Source organism: Haplochromis burtoni, unplaced genomic scaffold (assembly GCF_018398535.1).
Source record: "Haplochromis burtoni strain Fernald_Lab_line unplaced genomic scaffold, NCSU_Asbu1 Contig_55, whole genome shotgun sequence".
In the NCBI taxonomy this organism is placed as follows: Eukaryota; Metazoa; Chordata; class Actinopteri; order Cichliformes; family Cichlidae; genus Haplochromis; species Haplochromis burtoni.
Genome location: NW_024582416.1, coordinates 1,432,918 through 1,457,823, shown reverse-complemented (window position 1 = coordinate 1,457,823; position 24,906 = coordinate 1,432,918). Strand labels below are relative to the sequence as shown.

Below are 24,906 nucleotides of genomic sequence, written 5' to 3'. Positions count from 1 at the left end.
TATTAGTAACTTGCCATCACCCCACACACAGACACACACACACTTCACCTTTAACAATACCCCATCACAAAGAGTGATGGACGGCACATCAAACTCAAGTGCTTGTTGAAGAGTGAAATGAATCCCACCTTCTGGATGACGACATTATTCTATACTGACAGTATGAAGGATCTTTCTCATACAGTAAATGGCAGCAGGCAGTGCAGTGGCAGGTTTGGTCCACGTGTCACTAACAAACTAATTGCTGTTTTTGGTTTTAAGCTTCTTACATTTGCAAGGGAGGGCCCGATTAACATCCATGTTTCAGAGAAGTCTGTAAAAACAAATGTGGTTACATTTAATTCAAAGTTGTTTTTGATTGAACATTTTGTGGTCTCAAGTATTCAAAATGCAGCCGCGAATGGCCAACAATACACTTAGAACACAAAGCCAGAGCAGCTGCATTTCCTATCAGCCATATAAATAATAAATGCTACATTATGAGTTGTCTGTGAGAGTCTTGTGATATGTTGCCTATAAGGCCAAGGTTGTGTCCTGGCAGAGGAAAATGACACAAATCGCAAATGACACCAATGGCTGTACGTGACACGACAAGGCATATGCAACTGCACAGATTTGACAAAATCATGTGGGCAGAAAAAGGACGAGAGAGCAAAGCCATATGAGAAAGACAGAAAGCTGCCAAGAGGTAGTATCCTTTTGAAAAACACTCCTGTAGCCCATCTGTGTGTATTTTCAGAAAATGTTGCCGGTGGTCATTTTTCAATATCAAATCCTATTAGCTCGAGAGATTCTGTGAGCGTTGCAGCAGACTGCTGGAGTCCTCTAGATCCCTGTGACGGAGCGAGAGAGGGGGCTGCAGAGCCATACTGGCCTTTTATCTGGACACACAGGGGTTATATAGCTTCTCTTTGAAGAAATATTCAACTAATTACCTTGGAGAGTGGCCTCACAGGCAGAGAGCAGGCTGTGAATTGTAAAGGCATTGTGAAGGGGTAAACTAAGGATGAGGATTTTCATCAAAAAAAAAAAAAAAAAAAAAAAAAAAAAAAAAGAGTTTCAGGTCATTGTTCCAACCTGTGAAAGATAAAGGGCTGCAATATCCTGAGAAGATGGAAGAACTGAAACGACCGGAGAGGGAAAAATGCAAAAGGCTGGAGTGGCGTAACAGTAAAAGCAATGTTGAAATCAAAGCATCTGAAAGAGCAACTCCACCTGGCTACCAACGCACTGTTTCTTTTACGATCAGAACCACTGCGGGACGTTGCACCAGTGCGCTCTGACGTTCTCTTAAAATATCAAATCTCAAGTTGTCACTTTTCATACAGCACCAAACATTCATTAGCTTAAAGTTTTGCCTCTGTGCTCACGAGCTCTCTGGCTAGGCAGACATGCAGATACTCATTTTGGCCGTGCGCTCCGCCTGGCACTTTCATTCATCTCCTCTGGTGGCGTGTGCGAGGCCTGGCAGCCGATCGGTGCCAGAACTCCAGAGGCAGCGCTTATCTCCTCTCATAGATCATGCCTTTGTGCTGAACTGATTCTGTGCTAAGGAATGCCAGGTGAGGCTTTAGTGTCCCAGTACGGCCCTCTTACTGCAGCAGCACCACCCCCCTTTAAAAAAAAAAAAAAACACAAAACACAAAAATCCCTTCGGCTTCCCCAGTCCCTCAGGCTTCCAGAGCCAGGCAGGCCTGTGGACGGCCCCCCTCTGGCACTGAGAATCACACTGGGCTAATTCACTTGGCGTCGGGTAACAGACATCTGTCACTCAGGATACCCCCGGGGACTTTCAGACAAGGCCCGATATTGGGGTGGGGGGGCCAAGCTATGTGATGCACTGTGAAATGCATACAGACACACACATACTTGCACACACCCTACACTGTGAGCGGTGCAGCACGATGACAGACCAAAAGCCCTTTGTGAGTAATAGTCATCCACACAGAGTCTGAAAACAAGTTTAGAAATTATGCATACATCCTCAATCCAAATAAAACCTCCTTGGGAGAGGTTTCTATAGCAACTGCCAGAGGGGCAGTGTGGTTCTGGTGAGGCGGTGGCGCACACGCTGTCCGAGTAGGAGCGGGACGTTAAGGGAGATCAGGTTTCCCCCTCCAGGGGCCATCCCAACTCTGCCCCCCCAATCTCACCCTCCCACCCCTCCCTCGACTCTGTGCTGCTGGTATTCACATGCTAATTCATCTCCACTGGTAATTACACTCTCTTTAAACCAACTGACAACTACAGCTGGAGTCAGGCTCTTAACGGCACACAGTTGGATGGATGGGTGTAGGGATGAGAGCAGTGTGTGAGTGTATACACTTGTATACATTTGTTGATGGGGCTTTTATTTTGGTTCTTCTCATCCGCCATAAAACGGTAGTGATAGATGATGACACATTATCTGTTCTCTTACCCAAAACAGCCCCGCAACCTCCCGTGTTGCTCCAGGCTGTGAAACAGCCTAGGCCTAATAGTTGTATGTAAATCAGGTAGCTCATAAAGATCAGTGTCTGCACTCAGCTGTGTACTTTGGCTAACATGGAAAGCACACCACATGTTCCAGTGAATCCACTCCAATGTGGTGGCTTGTCATGTTGGAAATTTAATCTCAGTGATGTTTTATTTACATCTAATTGAAATATTTCAAAATCATTGCTAATAAATTTAGCAGTCTGAGCTCTCTGAGTAACCACTGCCTCATCTTTTAAAAGTGTCGCACTCATCTGAGGAGCTGTACCTGTGTGAGAGAGGAAATAAAGCAGAAGCCCTGAGGAAAAAAGGATACAAGCTCTGGTAGAGAGTCAGCCGGGACTTGACAGCTCTGCTGGCATTGATACAGGTAGCCCGTACTAAACTTGGCAGCAGCATTCCAGTGACGATAGCGCCATTAAACAGAGGGCCAAAGAAGGGAACCTGGGGAAGTCAAGAAAGAAACAAAGAAATTAGACAAGTCGATAATAAAACTCAAATTTTAGTGCGGATCCTGTTTTTGCATGTGCAAGTACTTAAGAGACACATTTTTTGTTTAAAAACAAAACAAAAAACCCTCCATCTGTTTAGGGGAAGGGTTCAAGTTGAAATTGGATTTTGCCTAACTCTGCATGACAACCACACATATCTTATGCGAATCAATGTTAGGTAAATGAAATTAAAATGACAATCAATACTATACAATGCCCTCATATTGAGCTATTTAATACAAAGGGGCAGAATGAATTTCAAGAATAGCGTGTGTGTGTGTGTACGCGTCTGTTCATGCATATTGGAAGGGGGCCCTTAATCACTGAAGCTCAATAGTCACTGACCTGGAAGTTGACGTGAACGTCAAAGTCTTTCCAAAGGCCCTGCTGTCCTCAACTTGGCACTCGACCAGCCAAATTAAACAACAAAATAATGTATAACACCAGTGATACAGAATAATTAGCTAAATCGTGTGATGGAAACCTGAAGTTATACTATAAATACTCCAGTATCAGACATCTGAGTAGATGGTTTTACATGTTTTTTAATTTAGAGGAACTCTCCGATAAAAATGTTTATTTTTTCACGATTGGGCTCGGCACTGCAGCGGCAGCTCTTCTTCTGACCTTCACCCAATGAAAAAGGCTTCCTGTGGCAGAAACTCTTTTTTTAAATTATGATCTTTAACAACTGTAGTTTTTCAGCTTCATTCCAATTCCTCTTTGTGCAGCTCCCCGACAGAAAAACTGAAATAAAAGCTTCCTGCACAAAGGGTTAGTGTTTTCAGAGGTTATCTGGAATAGGCCCTCCATGAACATGAGTGGGCCTGGAGTAGCACTGAGGAAAACATATGGATGGAAGTCGACTAGTGTATGACTCATGAATGATAAAAGCAGTTTTGTGGGTTTTCTTAACAGCAATTGAGAGTTCCAGGAAAATGATTTAAATTTATTTTTGATAACTAATGTGCTCTCAGCAGTGAATAAAGTTTTGCATCTAGTGAACTGCTGTGTTGAATTTTGACATTTAACAAAGTCAAAACGTGGAGCTCTCAGTGACGAGGATGGCCTCGCTAGTTTTCTGTTTACACAGACAAAACCAGAACTCCATTAGAGCAATGACTATGATGCAAACAGAGACGGCAATAAATTGGCACTATGATCATTCACACTAAAAAACAATGAAAGAAACAAATACAGTCTGAATGAATTTCCCCTCCTCCTATGACTGTTATAAAAAACAATGGAAGAATAAGAACATAACGTGTTTCTTCAAGTTAGGCTTAAACTACAACATCATTTTACATGATCCATTTCCCGATTATCTCTCTCAAGATAACTTACTGGAAAGAAAAGAAAAATACCGCTTCACGAATTTTGCACTATGCACTTTTATAATGTGTGGATATATCTGAACATCTGAATCCAGTCATCCTGGACAAAGTAATTTCACGGTGCTCCAGGAGGCCACACATCGAGTGCAGCACTATGGAGTAACCAAGATGAAAGCAAGCCAACAAAGGCCAGTAACCATCTCTGAAAGCACATACCCACAGTGTGGGTAATAATGCATCGCTGGAGGAAAGACCTGAGAGCCTTCAGACAGAAACCACAACAAGGGAAAGAAGGTATGAAATTCAGAGCAAAGTCTGAACACAACAGAAGGACGAGAGTCTGCATTATCTAATGAACACAGACAGGAAATTAATGCAGTGCCATGCTGTATGCTGACTTGTTACAGCAGGTAACAGGTAGAATTAACCTGTTACCACTTTGTTTAGGTGCCCTTAAGACATGACAGTAAACCTGCATGCTTAAAAAGTAAAACCTCCCGTAAATGATCATTACACCTAAAGAGCTAAAACATCTGCAGTGGTCTATAACCTAAATATTCCACTCAGCACTGCCATTTACCTGTGGTTTCTTCATGATCTGGATGAAATACATGTGTTTCTTCATTGGGTAGATGACTATCAGCACATCTCCAAAGTCAGTTGGGATGATGCCGCGCCGGTAGTCCCTGGTGTGCTCGGACCACACTATGTGCACCTCATCGTTTCCCAGGTGACGCAGCTGCCAAACAAACAAAATTAGTCTAATCAACAGCTTAGTGAGCGAATATAATTTTCACTGCTTTGGGGAACTAGACAGGAACACAAATTTGGATGGATTAGGGCTTCTAACTGGGTTTTATCCGCTCTGCACTTAAAACCCACACTGCCTCCAGGAGACCGAGGAGCGGACTGAGGTTAAAAATCTTTTTAGAGGATGACTGACAATATTATTTTCTAGTGCATCTTGGGAGCAACTGTTTCTGGAGCAGGTGATCGCAAACTTTGTTTGAAAACAATGGTCTAAATCGTAGCCTGGCTCTGGTTTAGTCTCCTATTATAGCTTTTTCATTACAAATTCAAATAGCAAACATAAAATGGACAAAATTGAGCATTTTAAAACCAAATAATTCAAATCCAATTAACCTACCCCATCAGAGGTTAAATTGCTTCCCATTTCCACTCTGTTCACAACCACAAATGAAACTGGGCAGGACAAGAAGATTTGCTTAAATGACAGGAAATTGACTGATGCTAGTTTAAAAAAAAAAAAAAAAAAAAAAAGAAGGTAAACAGCTTTCCCCTTTTCAAAGTAAAATAGATGGGAGTAGCAACATTACATTCTCTGATGACAAGTGTAGATCATTTATTAGCTGGTGGTCCAGTGATGTCGAATCAAGCAGTCCTTCCATTTTCCAGAGTATCATAGACACTGAAAAGTGAGTCTCTACTCAGAAGAAAACATCTGCCAATGTACTGTTGGCCTAATGAGCCATTAAGAAACATGCCCTCGCCACCAAAAATGCAATTAGCACATTCTATTATAAGCCCTTAATTATGGTAATACGCTAATCTTAAACAAATCCACGGCATGCTGATTACTGGAGCTCGCCAGTTCAGTCTGTCTGTCCAAGGATCAGCAGGTACCAGCCAGGTCAGTCACTGGGACAATTTCAGAGAAAATGTTGAATATGCATTTGCTGCAGACAATCAGCAGTGGGATGTTAATTTGGGTTAAGATAGTAGCATTTGGATTAGCTGAATGACAAGTTTAATGAGGATGCTTATGCTCTAGTCAATCATCTTCTGCACCAACCCATTTATCCCCTTGTTAATCACATCCAAATGTTTGAGACTTCTTTAATAAAATGTGATTCAAGTCAAAGGCTCTTGTCCAATTAGCCCACCTTGACCTTCCACCCAACCAGTGGGGTTCACATACATGGAAACTGCCACCCAAAGGATCCAGAAGACAAGAGCATCCTAATGAAAACAACCTGCAGCAACCTAGTTAAGACGTAGCGCCCGAGGGTAACTGGGACGGCTAAGGCACCCGTCCATCTCCCTCGCTTTCACACACATCCACATCGTCTACATGGCCTGACCCCAACCCTGCAGGTCATTTCTATAAATGCATTACTGAAGCCAGCTGCTGCTGCTGCTACAGCCTGCAGTGCCTTAAAACCCACAATTGGATTGAGGAATTCATGGTTTTCCCTCTTTTCTTTTAGGTTCCATCAGCTTCAAACAGGCAATCTACTCAGCGAGAGCTACCCCATCCGTCTCTCCCCTACAGTATGCCTCTATGGTTACAGCAAGTAAAGTGGGTGACTGCTGGACTAAAAGTGTTATTTTTAAATTGACAGAGTAACATCGTACTTAGACACAGACAAAGCCTGTTTCTCATTCCAATTTTTTCATACCACTTTCTCTTCTCTTTACCTTCCCATCGTTTTCTGAAACATCGGCGCAAGCGGCCCAGCCTGCAAATTTCTCTTGGACCTGTAGCTGGTGTGGAGATCTGTGCGAGGTGAGCACGAGCAATTACAGAAGTTCCCGGCGAAACTGAATGAGAGCGGAGTGGCAGCACACTCTGCTTTGGGCACGGCCACCCCTCCAGCGCCACACTCTGGACAAACCGAGACAAAATCTTTCCTCAGACTAATTTCCGTGGCCACTAAACACAGTTCCAGGATGGGTTTGGAATGAGTAGGCGATTATTTGTGAAATGGAGAGGGGGATGTCTGTTGAGGGCTGGAGTGTGGCTGGATATGAGGAGAGCCTGATGAATTTCCCTCCTCAGCAGGGTACTGTATGAGAAGATTGGCAGCACGGGCAGGGGCCTTGCGGCTCATTTCTTTCTGCTAACTGCTACTGCTGCACTACAGCTCAGAATCCCACTGCAGAACCAAATCGATCGCTCCTGTGGCGGCAGCAGGAATTGGATAAAAGGATCCTGCCGGCATCCGGCCGGCGCCTGCCCTAGCAGGGAGAGCTAATGGCTGAATCCAGGCCCTGGTCACAGCACACAGGGAGGGGGGCAGGGGCTAGCAGAATCATAGTCATTACCACAGCAGCACATGCCCTCTCTTCACTCACGCGCCTGCGATTCTCTACTCCTCAGGCCTTCCTGGCCAGGGTCACTAATCAATGCCCACACTCTGGAGTCACACCTCCTGATCACAGCTTAACACAGAGCTGAAGGCTGCAACAACATACTGCTCTGGGCAGGCATGGCTGTGTAGCCATTTCACTGCAGTACATTCTTCTTTTTCTAATGCACTTAGAACTTAAGGTGTGCAAGTAATTCAATACAGACAATCCAGATGTGCGAATAGTCAATACGAGCTTTTTTTTACCTTTTTGGTGAGGGAGTCATCAGAATCAGATGGCATACGCGTTGAGACGTGGAAAATTACTTCCACAGTGGAGGTAGCATAATAAGGAGCCGTTAGACCTGTGCTGCCATTCCTCTGGAGCCCGCCCATAAAGCCACAGTGCGTGGCTAGGTCCACCTGAAACGTACAAGCAAAAGTTACTCTTTTCTGAGTGCGGCTGTACAACTTTGTGCAAATATGAATGCAAAGATTTGATTTAAAGTCGTGGTTTGCACCTCCCATCCCAGTCCAGATACAAAGTCTTCATAGTCCTGGCTTCCTGTGCTATTAGACAAAATGGAGCACTTGTCTTCTTGGCCTTCTCCAATGTAGAACACAGCAATCTTGTGCGTCTCTCGGCTACAGAACAACAACAAAAAATAAAAAGCAGCCAGCATTAAAAGAACAACAGCTACACTAACCAGTTTAACAGTTGTAACACAACTTGAAAAGCCTTTAACTACTTGAGCTACTCTGGATGAAATGCTTGGATTACACCTCGCTTATCAAGGTAAATTGTGTAATTGAATTGCTGAATAAAAATCTCAAGCACAGAGGGGGGGGACAAAATGTTTATCTCCAAAAACCCGTCTGCTATCTATCCATCAGCTTTAACATCATGTTTAAAAAAAAAAAAAAAAAAAAAAAAAAGAAGAAGAATGGCAGCAAAGTCCCCCCATCCTACTTTCCCTGTTGCCATGGCAGTACATTGTGCTGGAGTGCATTTAGGAGACTTTGCATGATTGCGCACAGGTTGTTATTGTTCAACCAGGTCTACCGTCTGGGAGAAAACGGTCCACTTCTGAGGGCATTATTTTATAACCTCCTGTCATTAGCAATGTGTAGAGCACTAATTGATCGGACTACGAGAGTCCAGTAAGAACGATAAGAACAGGACGGAGAGAGTGATGGAGGGAGACTTCCAGGGTTGTGCTCAGCAGGAGTTGGCACAGATTAGCAAATTCATGGAGGAGTAAGGGAGCACTGCAGTCTTGAAAAACTGGAGGGCTCGCAGGACATGCAAAGAGTTAATTCCACTCATTCAGAAACATGTTTATGGGCGATCAGGAAAACACTACATTACAGACAACACTGCTTATCATGACGTGCTAAATCATCACAAGATGATACAAAACTCCCAAGTGAACTTTACCACTGCCTGGAGTCCAAGTTCTTCAGTTCCCGTAAGAGTTTAGAGTTTTTCTTCAGCAAATGGAAGCTTTTCCTGTTGAACAACAACAAGTCTTGATTAGATTAGACATGAGGATTTTAATCTGAAACTAAAACTGCCATCAGCGGCTTAAATCATCACAAAGAAAATAAGTGTTAAACCAAAGTTGTGTTTTGCAGATCTGATGACCAAGGACCAAAAAAAAAAAAAAACAGGCACAGGTGCAAGCCCCAATCTCCTCTTGTAGTGTGCATGTTACACCATCACCATTAAGAGGTGTAAGCTTTTAATTTACGGGGCAGAACAGCAAAGATGAGGCTCTGCAAGCTAGACCTTAGTGAAAACAGCTGGGCACTCTTATCCTGTGGAGAGGAGATTAAGACACTGCGGACTCCAATGTGCCTTTAAATTCATCCTCTCTCTCTTTGAGTAACAAGCCAACAGCTGAGTTACTTTGAAGATGAAGAAAGTGACTTTGTGTCAGACTTAACAAGAGGATGTGTCTTGTTCTTTCTCTCTGATTGCCTGCATTTAATGTGTGTTTGTTTTTAGACTAGTGACCAATAAGTAACAGACCCCTTTCTGACTTCTCTTAAAACCCCACTTTCCTCTATTTGTTTCTTTCAGTAAAGAGCAGGCTATTTGCAGTCTGTCTGTAATACCTGCGATCCCAAGAGTTCATCCCAAGATCATTAAGCAGCAGCCGGCAGAAGTAAAAAGGAGCTTTTGGTTCCTGGTGGGACGGTTCGCTCTGGCAGTCAGCCCGAAAGCTTACATCAGCCTCCCACCTCCTCACTTGCTCCTCCTCCTGCTGAGTCTGACGATGAATGGCTTCCAGGATGGCGTTCTCTTGCTCTAGGTTCATTCCGTGTGGTGACGCGGCCGGCTGGTTAAGCTTAAGTCGTGGCTGGGGAAGACATTCTGGGCTGCTGTGTCCGAGGTCCTCCAAAAGCTTATCGAGAACATCAAACTCATCCTCCTCGCAAGAGTTTGAGAGGCAATCGGAGCCTGAGCAATGACGCTTGTGCGGTCCTGCTACTGGGGAGGGGGGCGGGTTGCTGCTGTGGCTGACTGCAGTGGCTGCAGAAAGGGAAGGGTCAACTGGTTTAAAGGCTCCCACATCAAAGTCTTCATGTGCGGTGCAGTAGAGGATGGCACCATCCCACGAGTACTTGCCCGAGATGTCCCGGACAATGACGCGTACTTGGGAGGAAGTGTGCAGGGACTCTCCAACGGTGGGAGTCTCGGCAGGGATTTGCAGGTAGGACACCAGCGTGCTGTCGTTGAAGACAAAAAGCTGCAGGTTGGGGCTTTTGAAGACCTCGGAGGACAGCTCGGACGACTCCACGTATGGGTTGTCATGATTTTCGCTCACGAGGCTGTGGAGGAGAGCGGGGCCGCCGCTCAGGGGATGATGGCCCAAATGGTTCACAAGGTGTGTCATGACCATCCGTGCCGTCAGCGGGATCAGCTCCATGTTGCGGCGACGCTTTTCTGGTGGGAGAAAAAGGATGGGAGGATGAAAAAAAAAAATACAAGCAAGCAAGTGTAACACATGATCAATAGTAAAAATGACCAATGGGTTTAGAATACAGCTGCACTCAGGGCTGTCTTTTATAATATGCTCAATGTAGACTTTAACAATATTTAAAAAGCTCCACATTTGTGTGTCGACATGTTACACTCTTTATTAGCTCCTTTTACACAAACCCAAATCTGATTCATGATTACTAATAGGGCTACTTTATTCATTTCTCACAATAGCTTAGCTAGCACACCTCTAAGTAGGTAGCATCTAATCATAAGAGACAACTTTGAAAAGCCCATTGAGTCTTCTTACAATGGACAACCATTGAGACTGGCCAAGTGCTAATGAGAACCACCATCTTTGCAGACTTCTGAATAGAATTGTATTTTGCAGATTGCATTTATGTAAATGTACAGGTTTTTACTCCCAAGTGAAAGGCATGCCGTGCTTTATTCTGCAGGGATGTGGGAAAAACAAGAAGATGCACTCTTGCATTGTGACAGTGCTATCAATACCATCATCCCCCATCAAAGTGGAGAAAGCTCTTTAGAAAGCAGGCCAAGCTGCATTAGAGATGCACTGGCCCTTTGATGTGACTTGATCAATATGAGGTGAGGGCATGAATATAACTAGGCCGGCACTCTTTGGTTTGCCCTTTTGATAGTGTTTTGTTATTTCAACCAAGACTCTGTGCAGCTGTGCACCAAAAAAAAAAAAAAAAAAAAAAATTGAAAAAAAGCAGAGGTGTGATGAAATTTTCAAGACAAAAGCTTCTGTTTGAATTTCTTACATTGTTTCAGGAGACATTCACATTGTGTATTTGGACTTTGAGGACTTTTTAGAAGTTGAGGACGCGAGAGAGAAAGAGGAATATGTTGCCTAATGGAATCACAAGGTCACAAAAAGATTTTTTTTTTTTTTTAAATCTAAACCCCATAATGGGTCTTCTCTTAGGGCTGAGTACTAATGTGAACATTCCATTCCCTGTGATGGTTGATTTCCTTTTTATACTTTTAATAAGATATTGACATTTAATGGAGAGGCTCTAAATGGATGGCCTACTTAGAGTTTGCTTTTACCTGTAACCTGTTTTGGATGATTTTTTGTAGGGGTGGGAGGGTGGGGGCAGACAGGGCAGAGAGTTTGGCTCCATATTCTGGGAGCTATAAAGTAGGAACTATAAAATATAGAGCTGGCAGCAGTATCCAAAACATTACGATGCAGCAGCTGGCATCAAGTACTAACTGGCTTTTAACCCTCCTATGTAAACCTATGTACATACTAACACATACTATATAACAATTAACAATTAACCTTTTTATGCAGTGCGATCTTTCTCAAAACAGATTCAGATTTAGGAAATGACATTTTCCTGCCCTTACCCTCAGCCACAGTGAGTAGGTTGCCTAAGTCCATGGTGGGTGTCTGTGACGGGGGTGGCTCGCAACGCTTAACCTGACCCAGCATGAGGTCATAGTCACTGGACAAGTCAGACAGGGTGAGCAGATAGTGGCTCTGCTGGGTGTGCAGGTTGGACCCAGCCACACAGCAGTGCAGCACCTGAGGAACGAGAGCGGAAGAGCAAAAATGTAGTGATTATTTGGCATGCATGGGTTGTTTTGCTACAGTACTTTGTAGAGACACCCCAAACACCACGCAATACCATAATATTACTACATTAAACTCACAACATTACTGGAATCACCTTTTTCAAACTACAAATTATGCCCTCAAAGTCAAACTTCAGTCATACCTCTTTAATCAGATAAGATAAGAGACTGCAGTCGGCAACTACATGCCAACAGTTTTATATTTCTTAGAATTCAGCAATTAACTGCAACAGATTGCTGAAAATCACATTTATTGCCATCTACATAGACAGAAGTTCTCATTTAACATAAATTGATATTTAACTATTACATTTGTGCTCAGCAACCTTCCTGCTCCAGTGTGATGGCTGCACTTACAGCCACACAGTGGTAATACCCACCATGTTAGTGTAGAGGCTTATAAGTAACATTGCATTCACATTTCTTTCTTTAAATATAGGAATTTATTTACAGGACAATAAATAACTGGTTTTGGTTTAGAATTCATTCACATATCCACATAACACTGCATTCTAAAATAAGTGCGCACATTTTAGTTTAAACTGTTATGTATGATTAATTTTTTGTTTTCTGAGTTACCTTAGTTGCAGCTGCTCCAGTCCCTTGATTAAGGAGCCAAGAGGTGGAAAAGGGGCGGAGCGAGCTTTAAAGGAAGACTACAAATTGGTTCATGCCATAACTCGGGACCATGGGGGGGGGAATTGGAGTTCATTATGTTTGGTTTAGTTAGGTTTTGTGTGTTTTACCCCTTCTCCTGTTTTTGTGGGCTGATCAGCCACTATTCAAGTTTCCCCTTTGTCTCATTAAGTGAAGTCAGTTTGTTTGAGTTATCAGTTGTGTTGTCAACTTTGAGTAGAGTTTTGTTATTTTGACCTCTTTTATGGGTCCAAGATTTTGATTCTTTTTGCACGAGTTAACCAATTATGTTTTTTGGGTTAAATAAAAAAAACTTTTTTTTTGGACTTTAACCTGTGCCTAAGTTTCCTTCACTGCTTGGTCCATCACATCCAGTATAACCAGATTACAGGCAGCTGGCAGTTAGTTGAGTCAAGACTCCTTAAGTTTTGCTCATTGACTCATTCATACTGATGGCAACATGTCAGCAATCTGTCTACATAAACAGTGCAGTGATTTATGGTAGTGATTGGGGTCAGTCTAAATCAGACTGCAACTGTTTGCAACAAGGTTGCCTCCTATCAGATGACTTGTGTGAGCAACACCAACCTCACTCCAGGCAACCATTTAGTCACCAAAACTTGCAATTGGTTGCTGAAAAAGGAGGTCGCTGTCCTACTTTCACTCGTGTGACTGAGCCATTAGCGTGCTTTGAATTTGGAGACAACTTGGTCAAGATAAAGCATAATTTATGGTCCTGCTAATGTGTCCATCTACACATTTGAGTTTGAAGAGGGAAATGCAACATGTGCTCCTGTGCAGTCCTCAAAGATCCTGACTGAGCACAGCTGACGAAAGTGTCTTTTTAATGTTGACAAGTGGGCTGGAATAGAGGAGAATGACAGCAGAGTTCCCGGGAATGGGAGCACAGACAGTGGCTGCAGTAGAGACTCTTGTTTTTAACACTTGGATTTACTTCAGCTCTTTGCATGTTTTAACTTTGCTCTCCTCTGCAGCTGCCTAGTGGACCATCAGCAGTACAAGTAAGAGTGGCCCACAGACCGGCTGTACCCTAAACTTTGTAAACCGCCTCCATTTGACATCAGAGCTCTCTGCAGGCAGTCCCCAGACTGGAGCGGACAGCGAACACTTTCCTCTGCTGGACCATAAATCCCGCTGAAGTGTGTCTAGTGTTGGACGTTTTTCAGTTGAATCAATTTAATTAAAAGTTTGCTTAGCTAAGGTTATCTGAGGATGCTGGTGAATAAGACGAGCCACCTTGTTTACAGTATTCCCAGATTTTAATTCATTTTATTAAATATTGATATTCGATGTATGTTTACCCTCCCCCCCACTCACTCATAGTACTAGAAGGTTGAAGTCTGGTAAGAAAATAAGCAGCAGTGTCTGTCGTGACTGTGCACGACGCAGGAGAACGTGAATGGGGAATATATGGTCTATTTACATCATAAGGCAAAAAGGGGAGAGAGGGAGAAAAGGGAAGAAAAGAGGGTCTTTATAGCCACTAATCCATTTCTTCTGTGATGTGTGAGTGTATCGATCTACATAACAGATGGCAGAGCATCCGTTGGCAGTGCTAGATAAGGCGCACTGGGGCAGTTGATTACAGCCACTGAACAGGTTTACACTGTTTGATTTAATTAAGACTTTATCCTTGTGCTCAGCTCCCACCACAAACACGCATGCTTAGCCACATATACATATCCGAGTACACAGACAAACACACCTGCATAGTGTATAATCTGAGCAAAGGTAAGGGGGTAGAACATATGCCTAATGTATGTAGAGGAGGGCACCTCTTATTCAGAGTGGAGCAACTTGGGTAAAGCCATGCAAAGGCTAATCCCATTCAGCGCACACACACTTGGCTGTGAGACGCTGGCCCTGCCATGTGAAACAGTATTGTGTGGGGCAATGTAGACAGTATGTGGATGATTCCATCAAGCAGACCTCTGGGTGCGTAGGGGGAGGGATTTGAGGCTTGATGCTGAAAAGATGTGAACCAAACAGCTGCTACACCAAAGCCCCAAAGAACTTCCTCTGTGGAGATGTGGGGGGGGGGGGCAAACCCACGACTGTGCTTGACAACAAATTGACTGCAATTCGCATAGCAACAGTTCCTGGAAGGTAACACAGTAGTTAGAAGGGCACATGGTGCATGAAGATGTGAGCACACTATGTACACAAATAAATCAAATAATAAAACACGGATGTACCTATCTTTGCTGTCTCTCTTGCACGCACGCACGCACGCACGCGGTGCAGCTGGCTGCTGAGGCAGGCACAGGGAGCAGATGGAGAAGCCTGAGCAGATCTCCAGTGAACCGACATGGTCTAGTGCAATGTTGCTTTTTACAGTTATGTGCTCGCTGTTAGTCAACCGTACCAACTTTTTTCACTTTTGTCTGCATCCCAGGAAGCATGGAAGCCATTCATTAGCTGTAAACATGGTCTCTGCTTGCATTTGATTGGTCGGCAAAGGACACATTGTTAAGTGCCCAAGTGGAGTCATTTATGACCCCAGTCGTATTTTTAAATGTGTAGCTGTGATGCTTTCAGTCATAAGAAAATTTTCTATAAACTTTTAGCAGTTTTTGCTCTGCTGTTGTGACAAAGACAGTGGAAATATGTCTTTTTTTGTACATTTATATTAATTTTCCACTTCTAATCACTACATTGCAAGACTTTCCAGCGAATCTCTGCTAACCGATGTCTGAATAAAAACGATATAATTAAATTGATTAGAATATTTTAGAAAATCTAAACAGAAAATGGAGCCAGGATGGGGGAAAAATTGTGGTCACTAAAATAGCTTGGGCGCTTGAGCGTTAAATATAAATTTGTAATTAAAGGAAAATGAGGCATGAAACAACCTGTCAGGGAACGTGGGTAGTGGTGGAATAAAGGGAAGATGTTTTCTATTCTCTGCCTGGTATACAGAATAATTAGCAGCCAATGTGACAGTGGAAACATATAGATTTCAGCGTTGATATCACATTAATATCATCACACCTTGAATGAAAGCCAGAAGGACTGTGCTTTTTGTGCACTGATAGACAACCAATCATGCTTAATTGTCTTTGCTTTCATAGCAGCTGCAGTCTCTCTCATATTAAGACATATTCCATTCAAATCTCCAGGACAAGCATTTATAGCCTGAGCTTATCAAGTGGACAAAGGGTCCCGTTTGAATAATTGGACCATTTCTTATCAGGGGTGACATCCTTACAAAGATCTGCCGTTGACCGCATCTGCCCAGACAGGAGGGAATGAATAATACCTCATTCATTTGGGCCCGAAGCTTGGCCCTCATCCTCAGGGTCAGACCATAAAATAAAGAGTTTGAGGGACAAAAACAGAGGAGCAGATCCAATACGGAATATTTTGCATGCTTGAAACAAACACTCCTGAAGTTTCCTAACAGTTGTCAGGGTTTCGTACATATGCTAAATGCCAGTCACGAGTGTAAGCTGCTGTGGACACTTCTACGCCTTTGTGCTACAATAATGTTAAATGATGCATAGTCAAAAGGTCATGGTAGAGGTGAGTCTAATTAAAGTGGCAAGCCCATGTGGCGGGGTGGGGGTGGAGATGTCAAAGCTTAAGTTGCTGTGTCTGTTTGCAAAAGCTGCGTGTGGTTCAGAAGACTATGAATATGAATCGGTAAAAGGTGGCTCTATTCCAGGCTGCCACTGATGACACCCACCCTGTAGATGTAGTCCAGAAGCGGGGCCTTGTGGGCTGTGTGGTCCTCCAGTGACGGCATGGTGATAGGCTCAAGCAGCAGACTCAAGGGAACAGCCATGCACCAGTCCAACAGGCAAAGCAGAAGCGATACCATCAACTACAGTGTGAGAAATGAGAGAGAAGTTCCTAATTTATTTCAGTCACACACTAACAAATAAAAGATATATTATTAACAAAGCAAAAAAAAAAGAAAAAAAAAAAAGAGTGGCAGCGGATAACAGGTGAGAGCATCAAAGACGCAGTGGAGAACGAGGTCGAAGAGAAAACAAATCACTTCAGTAGAAACATTCCTCTGCAAATGCACCATTCCAACATGATAGATCAAGAGCCTTTAGATCTCAGCCATTTCATGTCCCATCCTTTCCAACATGTACCTTTTTGTCCGCTTCCACCGTTGAGTGCTCTGCGCTCGGCAACAAAAAGGCTATTGTGGCCACAAAGATCTGTATTGGGACAAAACAAGGAGAAAGATAATTGGATGACACACTCCCATTCATCATCTGAGTCAGGGCTGATTGCTAAAACGGAGACGAAACCACAGGATGAGGACTGTGCACATGAGCGAGCGACAATTTGTGTAACGTTTGCATTTAAATGCTAAAAGTTATTTCAAAGGAATTTCTCTTATTGGATGTGAAACACATTTACATGGGTTACATCAATGTGTGTGTGTGTGTGTGTGTGTGTGTGTGTGTGTGTGTGTATTCATATCTTAGTGGGGACCACAAATTGGAAGTTTACTAAACTTCTGGGGACCAAAATCATGGTCCCCATATGTTTTAAGGCATTTTTACATTACCATTGGGTTATGGTTGGGTTTAGGCATTCATTTCTGATGGTTAGGGCAAGCAGCTAGAGAAGGCATTATGTCAATGGGATGTTCCCACGAGGATAGCAAACCAGACTTTTGTGTCTGTTTTACCTCAATAATTTTCTTTGGGAATGTGGGCTCCAACCTCTGGAGATGCTCCCAGTGAGAGATGAGCAGCTGAAAGACGTCACAGGCTACCTGCGCCACTGCTTTGTTCCCAAACTTTAAAAACAAAAACAAAAAACAAACAAACAAGAATTGAAAAGTGAAGAGGAACTGCACCGTCAGTTAAAAAAAAACAACAACAACATAACACACTAACTGGCCACTAAATTAGATACATCTTTTCAATTGCTAAGCAAAAGCAAAAAGCAGTTTATCTAATATATATATATCTAATCATCCAATCACATGTACATTGGTCCCTCGTTTATCGCGGGAGTTGCGTTCCAAAAATAACCCGCGATAGGTGAAATTGGATGTGTTAAGGCTGTAAACCCCCCCCACTACACACTTTGTACACTTTTCTCAGACAGGCACGAACATTTTCACTTTTCTCTCTTGTTTAAACACTCAAAGTTCAAACATTCGTAGAAAAATAAGTCCAGTATTATAGAATGAAACCAAAGACACCCGCAGGTGGCATGATTCTCGTCGGCATTGTTGTGTTTGTGGGTGAGAAAACTTACAAACATACAGTGCAGCACTTCAAAGTTGCATTGCTAGCGATCAAAGATTTGACAAGCTGAACACATTCTGTACTGTACAGGAGACATGGCACGGGGTTGATTGACAATGGTCTACAGCCAATCAGGAGGCAGAACACAATGCGCTGTAAGAAAAAAAAACAAACAAAAAAAAAACTGCAAAATTGCACCAAAAAAAAAATCCCAGAGGCCGCGAAAGGTGAACCGCGTTATAGCGAGGGACCACTGTAACTTGATGCATTTAGGACATGTCTGTGGACATGATCAAGAAAACCTGCTGAAGTTCAAACTGAGCATTAGAAAGGAGGAGAAAGGTGATTTAAGTAGCTTTGAACGTGGGGTGGTTGTTGGTGTCAGACGGGCTGGTCAGAGTGTTTCAGAAACTGTTGATCTGCTGAGATTTTCCCACAAACCATCTCTAAAGTTTACAGTGAACAGAGAAAATATAGTGAGCAGTAGTTCTCAAAGAAAATGCCTCGTCTTCCTGCCAGAAGTCAGAGTACAACGGCTGAGCTGATGGGAGTCACTGTAACTAACGTAACCACTCATTCAAACCAAGATATGCAGAAGAGCTGAATGCAGCACAACATGTCGAGCCTTGAAGCAGACGGGCTACAGCAGCAGACCACGCCAGGTGTCAGCTGAGAACATGAAACTCAGACTACAATTTGAACAGACTCAGCAAAATTGTACAATAAAAGATTGTAAAAATATTGCCCGGTCTGATGAATATCCGTTTCTTCTGCCACATTTGCATAGCTGGCTAACAATTAGAGTGGGCAACATGAAAGATCCATTATGCCTTGTATCAATAGTTCATGCTGCTGCTGGTAGTGCACAGGTGTTGGGCGATACTTTATTAGCACACTTTGGACCCCTCAGTACCAACTGACTATTGTTGTTAGCCACGCACACCCCTTTGATTTGAAATTTGGGACACAAAGTGTTGCACAAACAGTTTCTGAACACGACGATGAGTTCACTCAAATGGCCTCCATAGTCACCAGATCTCAGCACACTTGAGCACCTTTGGGATGTGGTGGAGCAGGAGATTCACATCTGCAGCAGCTGTGCGATGCTATCATGTTGATATGGACCAAAATCTCTGAGGAATGCTCCCTGCACCTTGAATCTGTGCCTTGCAGAATTAAAACAGTTCTCAAGGTTAAAGAGGGCCCAACCTGGTATTAGAAAGAGTTAACTAATACAATGCCAGATGTGTGTATTCACACATGTACAAGTGACCATTTTAAGAGGTGGATTTGATCAATTCACAAGAGGCTTATTCAACAAAATCTTACTTAAAGTGCCTCAAGTTTCCAGCAGAGTTAAATAACATGATGTGATCGAGGTATCAGAAGTAAGACAAGTTGTCAAAGGGTGTAAAATACACTGAAGACTTGTAAGAGGACAGTACCCACAGTAAGACCTCTGAAACACTTTAAGGAAAAGGGATCAGGTAGGCAGACCTGAAGAAAAAGAAAAAAAGCCTGCTGAATAAAGAATTTAACACTTTAAAAAAAAAAAAAAAAAAAAAAAAGCAAAGTTAGTGGTCAGTAAACTGCTTTTCAGGAGGGGAAACAAGGCCAAATGCTTGGGCTGGGCTAAGACATACCAGCATTTCACACTTGATTACAGATGAATCCATCTCTGAAATCTACGGCAGTAACAGAAGGATACGAGAGGGAGGGGGGGAAAAAAAAAAAAAAGAGTGATGGGAATATCAACTCCTCTCGAGTTGGACACCCCTCGATTCTGCAGAGATAAGCTCCACCCGCTGATTTGCATTTCTGCAGACAAGGATTCACACTCCCGTCCAAACACATCTCAGAGCTGTGCAGGAACTACTTGAAGACCAAAGACGACTGAGAAGTGCAGACTGTCGTAGACTTTCTTCCACCCTCAATGACCTCGACTCAGCTGAACTCGTGTTTGAAGAGCGAGAAAGTCAAGCTCTCCTGTCATCACAAGAAGCTTTTTGGAACATGGTCAAATCATTCTGGTATGACATCGGCTATCAGATTTGACAAAAACATGAGGAGTCATGCTTAAAACCCCCCCAAAAACAACCATTTTTTTATGTTTATCTTCATTGGAACTTTTAATCTAACCAATAGTTCATTTTCAATCTAAACACTGTAGGAAAAGAAGGGAAAGAACGTGTTTTATCATGATACTCTTTAAATTTTGCAGATACATAAACCTCAGTGGAGCCTCTCCTTACACTTAAAAAAAATGGGCCAGTTTTTTTTAAAGACACTAGAACTACAGAAGTACTTTGAATGTAATGTGTGATCTTAAGGCAGAACATTAATTATCTGCAGAATCCCTGATTTTAAGGCTTTTAAATGTCTCTTTCAGAGCTTCCAGAGAGTAACGCAGGAACAAAATCTCTTGCTGCATTTGTGTCACGTAATTTGTAAAACAGCAGCGGGACAATGCTGATTAAAGACAGTGAAAAAAAAAGTTTGAGGACACACTGACTGTGCCAAAATTTGGAGTAATTTTCCTTAAATTTAGTTTTGCACTTACTGTGCAGATAATCAGCATAATTTCATTTCACTTCAAACCATGGTTCATTTTCCCCAGACTCATTGAAGGAAAGAATTGAGCTGTTGACAATTTTCTTTCAAATGTGGATTTCTTCAGTGATTTGAAATTCTTTGTGGAGAAATAGAATTTCCTATTTCTTCCAGCTGAATGCCTCTCAACATGTAACAAGGGCAGACAATGTGGGGAGTGCAGAAATGGCCAAACACAAAAAGGGGCCCTGAGAGTTCAGCACCTGCTTTTAGAAAAGAGACTCTCAGTGCCACTCTTCCCCCTAGATCCCCCACCCAGCCTATACCCTCTATTTTGGGGCTGGCTGAGTCTGTGTGTCAAGTTGTACAGGGGAGTGATTACTGCTCCATTAGAGAAGGGGGCGAGGGGATGGGTGGGGGCTTTGCTCGAGCAGGAAGCTGGGAGATGTAGCTGCTTAAATTGGCCCACATCTACTGAGAGTGAGCAGCCTGGAAATTACGCCACCGCCCCAAACCCTTTTCCCATGGAAGAAAAAAAAAAAAAAAAAAAAAAAACGAAACCAAAAAAGCCCACAAACCCACAGCTTCTCTGCATCTCTTCACTTAGGGAGAAAAAAGGCCTGTTCCAGAATATACCCACGAGTCACATTTTATTCTCACACTTTTTGCCCGTGTTGAAAATTTTTCTGCAGTCCTTTTATGTAATCAACTGTCATTTTAGTTTGAGATAAACAATGTAAGGTTTGCACAAAAAAACAGCTTCTAACACCCATTCATTTCAGGACAGCGGACTTATCTGTGTTCTCAGCACATGACGCAAGCATTTAAAAAAAAAAAAAAAAAAAAAAGCGCACCTGTAGTTTCTTGTAAATGAAACTGGAAATGCACAAGTGCAGCGTCCTCGGGGAAGAGGTTCACTCACCTTTAGTGTCACTCCCAAAACATTGATGGCATCTTTAACCTGGGGGTGGATGTTCTTTTGCATTAGCTCCTCACACACCCACAGACCCAGGCTGCACACAGCAATGCACCTGAATCGCAGCAGCAGAGAACAAAATGTGCAGATTTAAGTAGAGCAGGATCTGAATGGGATCAGATGTTTTGAGAAATAAACTACTATATAATTAAAACCATGAACATTTGGACTTTTTTTTTTTTTGCAAACAGGCTTTAGAAGCATTGCATCAAATTTTAATGACGGGTAGCCACTGCTTCACCACCATTAGCCTCTTCAAATTCCTTATGTATACAGAAATGTACAGCTGCAAAGAGAAACTAAATGTTGGAATGAATACATGTCTGCACTGATTGGTTGTACTTTGTTTGTCTACAAAACTAAACCGCTCCAGTTTATGTCTTTATTGAACACTAATCATTCACAGTGCAGCCTGGAAAAATGAAGTGAACCTCGATGCTAATGAGTTCTCCACAAGCTACTTGAGTGAGTTTTGAGATTGGAAGTGTTGGCTGTAGAGGTGCTTCTCCAAAAGAGGAGGCTGGTAAAGTGTGGTTAGTTAGTCTGCCCCTCTTAAAAATGATTGGCTGGTGTCAACAACGCCTCAATGACAATTTAGTGGAAGAACAAAGCAGGAAAAGGCTGCGGAAGCATTTCAAAACATGTCATGATGACAATAACAACAATATGATAGAGCAGGAGGAGGAGGAGGAGAGGCAGGTGTAATCCAAAGATTACAAGAGCACGACAATCATGACACAGGTGGACAAGATTGTTAAAAAATATGTATTCTGTATTTATCGAGAAGTGATCAACATAGAAACAGTATTAGAAAACAGTGACGAGCAGGTTCCCAAACCTTTTCTTGGAACGTGTGTAAAACGCGATCATATCAGACAGTGCAACAAAAGAATTACTAATCATACCTCGCCCCTTCATAGTGCTCCTTCGTTGCCGTCTCCAGCAGGATGTTGACCAAGTAATTCTGAACAGAAACGACAACACCAGTTAACAGTTCTCAGTGACAATCCAAGCCATTCCTTCCTTCATCTTTATAACAATAAGACGCCATTAACTGTAACACACAGCCTTGTAGTCATGTTAAATCAGTGTGATGTTCACACTGCTGTATCTAATAACGTTTAGGATAAGTTTGTCATGATTTACACAGCAGACGACTGATTGATCCTAATTAAAACAACATCTGCTTTTATATGAAGTGTCCGTATTCCCGTCACTGCACATCATGAGCGTTTACCTTGATATCCTCATTGCTCACACTGATGTCATCAGAGCCAGGCACACGGTGCAGTATAGGAATCTGGAGGTAGAGGTTTGGGAAACACACGAGGGAGCCCAGGATCGTCTGAGCTTCCACCCTCGGAGCCTGGAGGAAATTTTAAAAAAAGAAAACCAAACCCACGGCATCATTAATACCAGAGACAAACACATAAACAACCCGCTTCAAGCGAAAGGCGCAGAACGCATACGATGGATGAGGATTTGAGGGAGCTTGCAGATTTAATTTCATCTTTATTCATGATTCTGCTGACGGAAAAACATCGCACATGTTAGGCGCTGGACAACAAAATGATTGATTAAATGCATGATGGGTGCAGCTCTGTAGCAGGTTGTGCTGCTGCACCTGATGAGCTGCTGTTAAACTGAGGAGCGAGAACAAATCTATGCTGGGAGGTACGTGTAATGGAAAAAACAGGAAGAAGCAACACATACACACCTGATAAATGACAGTTAACATCAACTGAACCATATTCGGGTTTAAAGCTGTGCAAGTAACAGATAGCGGCCATAATATTGATCTGCTCCAGATCAGCTCTCTCTCTATCTAAAGTCCATATGCTCACTTGTACAGATGGTCTACAACATTAACTGAACATGACCAACAGTCATATTAAGACTTTTCATTTAATACTTGTGTGGATTTAATGAAAAAAAGGATATTTACGTATTTCATTTAGTCCTCAAACATGAAGTCATCTATCATGATGAATAATCATAGTAAGACAAAATATCTATAATTCTAATTTCAGCCACAGTTGCTCAGTCCTACATGTAAGTGCAGTTTGTATTTTGTTTTTTAACATTTCTGCTATTTGGTGCCTCAAATAAATGTTTTATTGCTAAAAGCATAAAAATGTCACAAAACAATATCAGCTTTTCAATGTCAAACAGCTGCAAAATATGAGAAGGATGATTTATAATTTTTTGTGAAGAATTTTATCATCTTTGTTGCAGATTTACAGTGCTACTGATTTGTGGGAAAAAAGAAAAAAAATCTGAAACCTTTTTCTAGTTCTTGACTCATAAATTCCTGTATGACTGAAATATCAAATAAAAGTTGAAAGTGTGTTTGTACCTCTGAGGAGCCAGAGGTGAGGACGCAGGCAGCAGCAGCGATGAAATCTCCAATCAGCATTGTGAAGCCCGGCAGGCCGAGGAAGAAGAATCGAGGAGAGCAGGAGCGGATGATGGTGTTCAAAACATCCTGATGATAAGCATGGACACAGATAAACTGTCATCATGTCTGCAGCAATCTCCGTTATTATATCTCTGCAGACTTTATTTAGGAACAGCCTGAATAACAGAACAAAAACTGATTTTTTTTCCTTCTTTTAATTCTCCAGAATGTTTACGATTACAGCCCGGGATTTTTGCATTTGGGGGGAGCCTCGTGTGGGTGGAGTGAAGCAGTATCAGAAATATTTTGTAAATGGGCCACAGTGTGAGAGACGTGGCACCGAGAAAGCTTTTCACTTCAACAGGTAGGCTAAGCATTTTAAGCGTGCTGAGGAGAGTAAAGCACTCAACAGTGCATGTCACTAAAGGACAAAAAAAGGGGAAAAAAACAGAGTGGGAAAGACAGACAGAAGAGAGAGACAGCAGATGGATTGTTCACAGTGGATAAGAGGGAGAACAAAAGACCTCAACTTTCAAGAGTCACATGTATGTACACACACAAGCAAACCTGTAATTAAAGCCAGAGACAAGGTATTGTTTGGTTGAGGTGCAGGCGGCTCAGTGGCAGATGGGTGCTCTTTCAACACAGGCATATGCTGTATTGCAGAGGGTTCTGCACAAACTGCTCAAGTATGTACAGTATAATACTGCACTAGTGAAGGGCGTAAAAGGATGCTTGAGAATTTCCAGACTATATTTAGCTGGTAATCTTACAGCAAAGACGCTCATTTCTTCACTATTGATGGACACAGGAAATACTCTTGGGAAAAAAATATATATAATTAGTTTAAGAATAAAAGAATGCAGCATCTAAATAAGACGGAAAGATTGCTGTCTCTCTTATCTGAGTCATGCATGCGCATATTTGCGTATGAAGGCAAGGTCCAGGCTCCAAACACCTGCCTTCTTGGCCATAAACTTGTGTAAATCGGACAGTTCAAACATCAGCCCGTTTCTAGCTGAACCGAAGGGCACCTTAACAAACAATTTCTCTCTCTCTCTCTCTCAATCACTCACACACACACACACACACACACACACACACACACACACACACACACACACAC

General features: G+C 42.6%; 1 protein-coding gene across 7 annotated transcripts in view; it reads right to left on the bottom strand.

The window, feature by feature from the left end:
• ralgapa2 (Ral GTPase activating protein catalytic subunit alpha 2) overlaps positions 1-24,906 on the bottom strand; it is a 98,809-nt gene that overhangs the window by 24,116 nt on the left and 49,787 nt on the right. For all 7 annotated transcript variants that reach the window (XM_005922338.3, XM_005922342.3, XM_005922339.3 and 4 more), the window contains 14 exons: positions 23,739-23,867; positions 22,620-22,748; positions 22,288-22,346; positions 21,329-21,437; positions 17,289-17,399; positions 16,741-16,809; positions 16,326-16,463; positions 11,756-11,933; positions 9,508-10,339; positions 8,828-8,899; positions 7,911-8,034; positions 7,657-7,812; positions 4,881-5,039; positions 2,792-2,919 (listed from right to left, as the gene is read on the bottom strand). In XM_005922338.3, the coding sequence (XP_005922400.1) occupies positions 2,792-2,919; positions 4,881-5,039; positions 7,657-7,812; positions 7,911-8,034; positions 8,828-8,899; positions 9,508-10,339; positions 11,756-11,933; positions 16,326-16,463; positions 16,741-16,809; positions 17,289-17,399; positions 21,329-21,437; positions 22,288-22,346; positions 22,620-22,748; positions 23,739-23,867 (2,393 nt within the window). The remainder of the gene's footprint in view (positions 1-2,791; positions 2,920-4,880; positions 5,040-7,656; positions 7,813-7,910; positions 8,035-8,827; positions 8,900-9,507; positions 10,340-11,755; positions 11,934-16,325; positions 16,464-16,740; positions 16,810-17,288; positions 17,400-21,328; positions 21,438-22,287; positions 22,347-22,619; positions 22,749-23,738; positions 23,868-24,906) is intronic.